Source organism: Pavona decussata, unplaced genomic scaffold, assembly GCF_977016875.1.
Source record: "Pavona decussata unplaced genomic scaffold, jaPavDecu1.1 SCAFFOLD_15, whole genome shotgun sequence".
NCBI classification, from domain to species: domain Eukaryota; kingdom Metazoa; phylum Cnidaria; class Anthozoa; order Scleractinia; family Agariciidae; genus Pavona; species Pavona decussata.
In genome coordinates this window covers 342948-352500 of record NW_028145438.1, presented here as the reverse complement: position 1 = coordinate 352500, position 9553 = coordinate 342948, and the positions used below count along the sequence as shown (strand labels likewise).

The following is a 9553-nucleotide window of genomic DNA, read 5'->3' as shown; positions in this document are numbered from 1 at the left end:
AGTTATTCATGTTGAATGAAGAATTGAATGTTGAATGAATAGTTAAATGTTGAATGAATAGATGAATGTTAAATGGAGAGTTGAATGTTAAATAACGTGTTGAATGTTAAAAAGCGTGTTGAATGTTGAATACAAGTTGACTATTAAACACATACTTAAATATATAATACAAAACTGAATATAAAATTAGACGAATTGAATATTGCTAGATTTGGCTTGCGTAAGTTCTACTTGCTCCGAATAGTTTTAAACCGAGCAAAAATATCCCTGTATTAGTTGGCATCACCCACTCGAGATGTGCAGGACGTATGCACAGTAGCAAAAGTAGGCACCGTCCTTAAGTCCTGAAAGGATGAGAAATTTGTAAGGTTATTACGTTCATACAGAAACCATAAGCACAAGTGCTATTAAAAAGTTTTTGTTTTTGAGCTCCGCTCTCAGGCTTGGCTAAATATATATGTTAGATTTTCGATATAGTACAATAATATAACAAGCGCCCATGATAAAATTCCGTTACCCATGCAAATGAGAGCTACTTTACACATTAAATCAAAAACTACACTTTTCATAACAAATACTCGAGCTCGTAGCTAGAATAACGTCGCCAAAATGTATGCATTCTCCAGCTAACCACAAGTTGTCGCTTTAGGGTATAGCAAAAAGCAATTTAAAACAGTGTTTATTTTTTTCTTTTCTTAGGAACATGTGGCCTGTATGAGTATCCAATGAACAGGTTTCCGCGTGGAATGTGTATAATTATCAACAATATCCACTTTAAGTATCCCAATGGCATGACTGATAAACGCGAGGGTGCCGAATTCGATCAATTTGAGCTGGGAAAGCTTTTCAATGAACTTTCTTTTGATGTACATGTTTCTCGTGATCTTAATTCGTTACAAATGCGCTGTCTAGCAACAGACGTTGCTGGAATAATTGATCACGGCCAATTTGACGCGTTCGTGTTTATCGTCATGTCGCATGGTGAGGAGCGAGATGTCATTTCTGGTGTGGACGGAAGACTCGTACGAGTTGAAGCTCTGATGTCTGAGTTCAAAGCAGCTAACTGCCCAAAGCTCCAAAGCAAGCCCAAGCTGTTTTTTATTCAGTCCTGCAGAGGCAATGCAAATGAAAGTCCTTTTTCTGCCTTTGGTGATGTTGACAGTACCCCTGCATTTTTACCCGATTCCACCCTCCCAAGAAGCGCGTGTCCACGGGAAGCTGACTTTCTGTTAGCTTTTTCGACTGCGCCTGGTTATCTTTCCTATCGGAAACCACTGTCTGGCTCCACGTTTATTCAGGCGAGTCTCAATAATTCTTAGACACTGCATGTCTTGCTTTAATTAAGCGCTATCACTTTTTAAAGATTATTAATAAACTAGAGAACACGAGGTAAAGAATGTAAACACGTGCACCATGACAATCATTTTCAATCTATTGTTAGTTCCTGAGGCACGCTGTGTAAGTTATATTTATCACTTTCCCATGACCGCGCCGTCGAGATTCAGTTTTTATAGTAATGAATGGTTATTGCGTTGCAATGCGTTGTAGAAAACACGGCGCATAACTTTTTTGCGAAATTAAAGGGGAAGTGTCACGGGCTTCAGACCCTTGGCTTTTGTGTAAGTGGTGCAACAACACCTTGACTAAGTTAAAAAATCGCTGAACAGTAAGAAGCAATAGATTGACTGACTTCTTAAAAGGAAACAACTTATTATCTGTCTGAGTGAATTCATTTTGGAAACGAAAATGCGACGACTTGAAAAAAGGGAGCCTGACCTTTTTCAAGTTGCAACCCATTCCGTCTTATATCATGAATGGCCAGAGGCAATCATCTTTTGGATAGTTTTTAACACACTGGGTGGTAATGGGTAACGAAACTGGACCATTAGTTTTAGAGTTCTGTCAATAGAAAAAACGTTTTGGGGTATTTTGAAGTGACACCAAATCCCGCGACACCGCTTGAGGCTCGGGTCAAACGCTGTACTAGGCGTGAGCCAAACTCAGTTCAATTAATTTCATGTGAAGTTCAGCGTTTGACTCAATAGACTATTTTCGAGTTGCTTTGAACCTCATTATGAAAGCGAGGCTAAGTGCAAAGTTTTTGTTATGAAAATTAGTTTTCATTTATATACAAACAAGACTAATTTTCGTATAAAAAGTTTTGCACTTAGCCTCGCTTTCATAGTGAGGTTCACAGCAACTCGGAAATGGCCTATTTAGTTCGGCTGATTGTACTTAAGAGAGAATGTCCGTGAAGACCGTGTGATATCAGTAAAATGTGGCACATGCTTCAAAAATTCAAAATCTTCATATTTCGCTCAGAGATACCCTATGATAAGCCAACAAACGTGATATATTTTTTTTGTTCAAAGCTGGTTGTATTTTCAAGAAAATTCTCAAAAACTGTAACGGGCGCCGACCGTTATAAGATGGCGGAAATTAGTGCGTCGAGTAACAACACAAGAACTTCGCTCGTGAAAAGCGCAAAAGGAAGCACGGTTTTTTTAGATTGGTATATTTGTGTAAGAGATACTGGCAAATGATTCAAGTCTAAAACCAGGATTGTTTACTTAAATGGGAATGCACGGCACGAGTTTGAAAATCACTAATATTTCATTGTTTAAAAATCTCATTTTGGAGCAGTTTTTCAATAAACATTTTCCCCATGCGGTATAACTCAGAACCACTTGAGATTAAGGTTGTGATTAGTGGAAATGGTCTTCTTTCCAAGGATATAAAAATAAGTCTGGGGCTCTTAACTTCTGCACGAAAAAACCATGCTCTATGTCGAGAAAATCACAAACTCCACTTGTCAACAAACACAAATAATCGAATTAGTCTCTGTTATCGAAGCCAATATTCCAAGCAAATCTTAGTGCTTAGCACCGTATTTGATTAGAAAGTCAACATTACAAGTTTACCTTGCAAAACTTGTGGCTGTAGATTGCTTTTTATCGCCACTCTCCCTTCGAAATTGTTATCTTCCCTTCGACCATGTTTACCAAAGCACAAGTAATTAACAACCATACGCCGTATGACTCCTGCAGGAAACATTACAGTTCCTGACAGATTCAACCATATTTGAGTCTCCTCACAGCTATAACAATAAGGTAACTCAATTGTACGATTAAGAACGATGATTCAATTATCTATAGTCGCAGAGGAAGAAATTTTGCAGCCCGAAGACGCACACAAGAGGAATCGTCTGTAGAATGAGACGATCATGTTTATCACGCAATGAGACCGAGCGCGCAGGACACCCAACAAAACTAACAACCAGATCATATTTTTCCGCGGCAGTTTGTCTGCGTCTACCGACTTCAAACTTAAAATCCCCTAGCTGACATGGTACTAAATCTGTTACCAGCTTCTTATCTTTTAGGATGGGATTTTTTAGTACAAATTTTTTACAAGCAGATGCTTTGTACATCGTGCACGTGCAGTGGACAGAATGGTACCACTGGTGTCAAATGGGCACATAGCCCGGCCTTGCCTGACTTTATCGACGAGACTAAAACAACAAAAGAGAACCGCATTTAAAGGCTGTGACAATTACTTCTTTACGATAACAAAGTTCGCGCGGTATGTAAGCTACGCTCAAATAAATCAATCATTTATTAAAATCATCTTTTACATTATTCAGATGTACACTACCCGCGTTTAGCGAAAGCTATTCAAGGCGGGTAGTGTAACACGGGCCGGTGGTGTAAGTGGTGTTAAGAAAGAAAGAAGATAGAAAAAGAAGCCCTTTTCTGAGTTTTTCGGTTTCTACTCAAAACTTTCTCTTCTTGGCCACTCCCTATTATTCGGCTTTATCCTGCAATATACCTGTGGCTTGAAGATTAGCCTAAGAGTGGTATAAATGCCACCAATACTATTAGCACTTAGCTTGTAAGGCAATGAAGAACATACTTAAAGCAAAAAGCAGATAAAAGCCCGGAAAACGAATCTTACTGCGGGCAGATGCAGCCTAGACAAAGTGACTGAATCTTTTTCATGTGAGGCTGTTTGCGATGAACTGATATGTCAGTGACATGCTAAAAGACAAACAAATGTCCTTTAGAAGGACAACATTTTCAATGCCCTTTGTAACATGAGCTAGGCTTGAGCAACACAGTTCCATATGGCCGATGTACCCGGATTAATAGCAATTTACAGTCACGCATATTCCTACCCAAAGTAACGATACCTATTAGGATAACTGTGCTCCTGAACATAAAATAACAAAAGGTTTCCAGAATAATATTAAGCGCCGCAGGGTTCGAACCACGGCCGCACCCATACTCGGGGTCAGAAATTTTCAGAGAAGAAGGTTAGACCCTCAAATGGTTCGGATGGCCACGTTGAAATCTTTATGGCGGCCCCGTCTCCAATTTGGAGATGTAAAATAACCACTGTAATGTGCCCTGGATATGACCACTCTCAGTACCAGCGATTAGTCTGAAGGGCTTCTGAGGGAATATAATGAGACTACAAGATTGTGTAACTGTCAGAGTTCAGTTTATTTGAGAGAACTTAACGGAGTTCTTCACATATTACTAGCTACGGTTATAAATAGTATCCATGATGATGATGATGATGATAAAAAGCATAAGCGTTGCGTTTATAGTTGGGTTTCCAGGAAAATAAGCATGTTGGCCGGTTTCATTCACGGAAAAAAGTTAAGTTCGTGATAAACATTTTAATTAAATTATGGCACACCAAAAACAGGCTGGTTATTAAAAATGCGAGCTTCTTGTTGCAAGTATATGTTAATTTTTTTTCCGACTTACGGCTTTTCGCTCAGTTTGAAAATAAGACACAACTTTTAAATTTCATATTGACCTTCCCCTATCATGAATTAGCAAGACTGCGTTGCCTAACGTGAAAATTTGTACCTGTTGGCTCTATCGTCTATGAAAATCGGCTAAAACATTTGGCCGCAATCCGTGGACGTTAGCTTGAGTTTTATAAACAGAATAATCTTAAGACGTGCGCCTTTTTCGTAAGAAAGATTTTTTACCGAAATAATCGAAACTAAAAACTTGCAGTCATTACCACAACAATACATCGCGGTCTGCAAGCAGAGTTATGAACTTACCTTAAGTTCTTTTAAAAGATTCCTCAATAGTCAACGCACTGAAGAATCACTGATAAACATATTTGAGTCTAGTTCACTTGCCTTGCGATATTGATTTCAATAATACTAGGTGGGTTCCTACTAGGCACTTCTAGTGCACCTTAAGTGCACTTGAAGGGTATTTAAGTTTGAACGGGTGTAGGTTCACTTGACTGATCACAATTGCCCAGAAAAAGCCGAAACTTCAAAAAGTACGGTCTCAAGTGAGGCTCAAACCGTCAGTTAGCAGAGCACTTACATGGCATGCCAATTACTTGACTGTCAATCATTCCTCACCCAAAATATCCTGATGGCGGGATTTGGCGGCAAGCGCTTGTGGATTTGAGAGATTTTATTTCACAATACGTAGCCCGTGAACATAGCGTTCTTTAGAACTGTAATTTCCCAGTAGGACGAGGACGACTCTGTCGTCTATAATTTGATGTAAGTATTTCTTAAATTTTCATAACTTGAAAACGTAGCGTGCGCTCCGCTATGAGGACACCAATAACAAGATTTTCCTTTCGTTGAATAGATTAACATCAATGCAAGATTGTGAACAAATCCGCTGTAGTTGAGAGTGCAACCCCATCTTTTCGTTTTGACGGTACTGCGGATACGTTGTGGATTCCTGAAAGAAATACTCCACCGATAGCATGCTAACCTTTTTAATTGCGGCAAATGCAGTTTGTTTCTTTGAACCTCTTCGCTCTGATGCTGTCGATTAGTCGCAGCTGCACTTGAAGTGCCAAGTGTGAACCCCTTGTTTTTTGCAAAAACCTAAGGGCTGTTTAAGTGCACCTGACTTACAAGTGCACTTGAGTCTTTAGTGTAACCCCACCTATTGACAGATTCTCCGGGTGATAAGATCTCAAATGAGCCGGTGATTTCACTGAACCAGTCTTTGCGTCACAGTTGAAAACAAATTTCCTCAGTAGATTTAGCATCCAAGTTGGACTATTTGGGACAGGGTTTGTGCTAAGAAAAAAAAAAATGAATCAAACGAGCGAGAACGGCCAAGCTGAAAGCAAGCTCACCCAAGCAAATCAAGGATAAAGCGTATCAGCCAATCAGATCGCGCGCTTTACTGACGCTTTGTTATGATGCCTTTTTCTCCAAGACGGCTTATACTCCAGGGACTTTTGCTTACATTGCTGGAGGAAGCCAAGCCTTGGCGCCTTCTAATTTAGCATCATTCTATGCAATTTTTTATAAAACTGTTATAGTTCTTATTGTAATTGATTTCGTTTTGTCCATTGCCTCTTCTCGCTGGTCATAAAACTGAAAATGAAAGATTTTTAAAAAGTCGTTACAATATAGTTAAGCCGTCATATATCTGAGACTTTTCGTTGGCATGGTACCTTGATAATCAATTTCCCGATTATTATTTAACTTATTAATTTATGTTTTTTTCCTAAGACTCTAGTGAAAACCATCAGAGAGTTGCACAATAGTCATCACCTGCTTGACATCTTAACAGAAGTCAACAAACGCGTTGTGGAGAGTGGCATAAATGGAGGAGCGGCAATTCAGGTTCCTGCTCCAACTCATACACTGCGAGGCAAAGTGTATCTGAAATAAGAAGTCGAAAAAGAAAAGAAGCCATCTATCAGTCAATTCAGTTCACCAACGCCATCCATATTCTGCGAAATGCCGACTGTTGTTTTGGCACGGACTGATAGCATATCTGTAACTGTGGAAAAACTGTAAATGTATCCTTCGCGTAGCTAGTGATCGCTTTTATAAAGCACGGATTTTGAAAAAGCAGGATAGTTATTGTTTTAAGAATTCGCGTCTGGTAGTAAGGCGATGGAACAAAGCATGGATTGATTGAACTTGTTATCTACTTCACTCGAAAACCGTTTACAGAAGGGTCCTAATAGTTAATTAAGGGACTGGTTATGAAACCTTGCCATGTTCAAAGTTGATTACAATGGTGCTGCAATTAAGGTTGGAAGGGCCGCGACCGTGCAAAATCCTTTGTTTTAACGTTCACACTACATCTGAATATTTTAACAGGAACGTTTCTATTGGCCAGTTGCTCCAACACATTACAAAATCTATTGTAGTTTGTGCACGGTCAAAATGTCTTATGTACAGCCTATCTCTTTGTTTTATAGATAATGAAAAACATAGACCTAGATTTGGAAGGTCTGTAAATCTAGAAGGATAAACGCCACTGTTGTGGAAAGAAAGAAACATCCATAACCGCCATCCTCACAATTAAAAGTATTAAATCTGTATATTTGAGAGCATAGTAGGGAATTCCCCACCGACCACCAATTTAGCATGGCATCTCACGAAGGTTATATTTACATGAAGTGTATACAATAGAATAAAATTTGACTTTTAGATGGTTTATTGGAGTATTAACCGCGAGGGGTATTCCAATATGACTTGCGTAGGCACCTTTGTTAGGAATAAAAGGCCAGTAAATCAAATCACCATTGTTATATTTGCTCAAGATAACAAATAAAAACATTGATCATCAGTTAGCCTGCTAGCAGTACCTTAACTTTCTAGAAGTAGTCGAGCGAACTAGCTGTCACGCAGATGAGGGAGAGATCCAAATTAGAGCGAATTATTGCAGTTTCTTCTGGTTTTTTGCACTTGTTGTTAATCCCAAAATCCTCTTCTTTCACAGTCTCATCCAGCTCACGTCCCTCTTTCAGCTCAACCGCTCGACTCTCCAGAAAGGGACTACCAGGAGTTTAATCATCAGTTATTGGCACGTGTATGCTTAAACCATTATCGTGTTTAAATAAAGGGTTTTATGTATATATTTGTCGTCTCTGTTTTCTGGTCACCTTAACCGAGACGATTAAATGCAAGGAAACTTGTTAAATCAGAGCACAGTTGAAAAGTAATCAAAAGTAGAATTTAAATAAGAATAAGGAAACTTTGCAAAAGTGTATTTTGTGGAAGTCCGCCCGACTCTCAGCGAGTAGTCCAATCCCACTTGCATTTGATTACCTTTGATGAAAAATTTAATTTTGGTAGCCAAATGTGGCAGTCCGATCAAAGCCTTCATACGTAAAGCCGCCGTTACACGTTGAAACTGTTAGCTATAAAACTTGTGGGCAACGGCGAACGAGACCAGTTTCACGAAGTGGTGTTACACGCCAAAATACTGTTTTTTTTTTTTTTTTTTTCACCACTGCGACCGTTGTGAGCCTTTGCAGAAGTAGAAAGCCGTTCTACTTTTCGTGAAACTTCAGTGTCTCGCAACGGAAGTTCGAAAAAGCTTCACGAAACCGACCATGTTACACGGTGCAACGCACGCTGAAACTTGTTTCGCAGCGCCATTGCACACAAGTTTCAGCTAAAAGTTTCAATGTGCAACGACGGCTTAAGTAGTTTTAGTCCGTTGTAGTTTCGGAGGTCGGTGCAGATATATTTGACGCTAGATTATTCTGAGAATGTGCCAGCCTGTATAGCTATAACTCTACGGTCTTCTTTCATTCTTATGAATGAAACCTATATTCAGAGCTTTTGTGGTCTAGGAACTGTGCCAAATCACCTTTCGTCCGAAATATTCTGCAGTAATTCGTACTTACTTGCTTAAATATAACATAAAAAAAAAAAAGGAAAGAGGTCTAAATAATTTTTCAGCAGTTAATTTGGAGTTAACACGAAAACTGGATTGGTTCCTTTCAGTTTACAAAACATGGCATTAAGAGTTCTTACTGACACTGTTGCTCTTGGTTATAGTGTACGCTACCAAAACATCGTTGATCGAATTGAAAAAAGCCTGTAGATTAAAAATCAAATGAAGCGATAGGAAAGGTGACCAAGTAATCGAAATCCCAACTTGTCTAACCGACTCAAACCAAACCTGTTTAGCTGTACTTTCCTGTGGTACTGTTTATTATACTTAACAAGGTGGTTTTAACTTTTGAGTCTGTGGATGAAATCCTAAAGTGTGACTATTCACATGAAAGCTGCTGAGCAGTACTTTCCTGCGGTGCTGTTTACTATGCTTAGTATGGTGGTTCTATCTTTAGCGTCTGAGGATAAAATCCTAATTAAAGTGTCATCATTAAAATGAAAGCTACTCGTAAGCGGTACTTTCTCTGGTACTGTTTACTGTGCTTTGTAAGGTTGTTCAACCTTTATTCAACCTTTATTCAAACGGGGGTGCCATCACACAAGACGTATAACTAAACAACATGAAATGAAGTTTAAAATGAAAGCATTAATATAATCACCTACAAAAGATAAAAAGGATAAAAATATCATATCATCAAATATCGTACAAAAATAAAAAAAAAATCATCATTGACTAAAAATACTCAAACAAGACTTATTTAAATTGGTCTGCAGACTTAACAACAATTTCGCTTGGCAACGCATTCCAGTCCTTGACAGTTCTGCAAAAAATAACTATTCTTATAAGTCTCAGTGTTTGGTAAAAGTCAATAAACTTATTCTGGCTAGAGTTCCTTAGATGTTTTC

General features: G+C 38.7%; 1 protein-coding gene and 1 pseudogene across 12 annotated transcripts in view; one reads left to right on the top strand and one right to left on the bottom strand.

Moving 5' to 3' along the window:
* Window positions 1-687, bottom strand: part of LOC146487531 (uncharacterized) — a 3162-nt pseudogene extending 2475 nt beyond the window's left edge.
* LOC146487530 (caspase-7-like) overlaps window positions 1-2231 on the top strand; it is a 42191-nt gene extending 39960 nt beyond the window's left edge. For 11 of the 12 annotated variants that reach the window (XM_085084070.1, XM_085084115.1, XM_085084094.1 and 8 more), the window contains one exon: window positions 700-2231. In XM_085084070.1, the coding sequence (XP_084940196.1) occupies window positions 726-1319 (594 nt within the window). In that variant the 5' untranslated portion in view covers window positions 700-725 and the 3' untranslated portion in view covers window positions 1320-2231. The remainder of the gene's footprint in view (window positions 1-699) is intronic. The other variant, XR_014856809.1, reaches the window with a different exon arrangement.
* Window positions 2232-9553: the final 7322 nt, after the last annotated feature.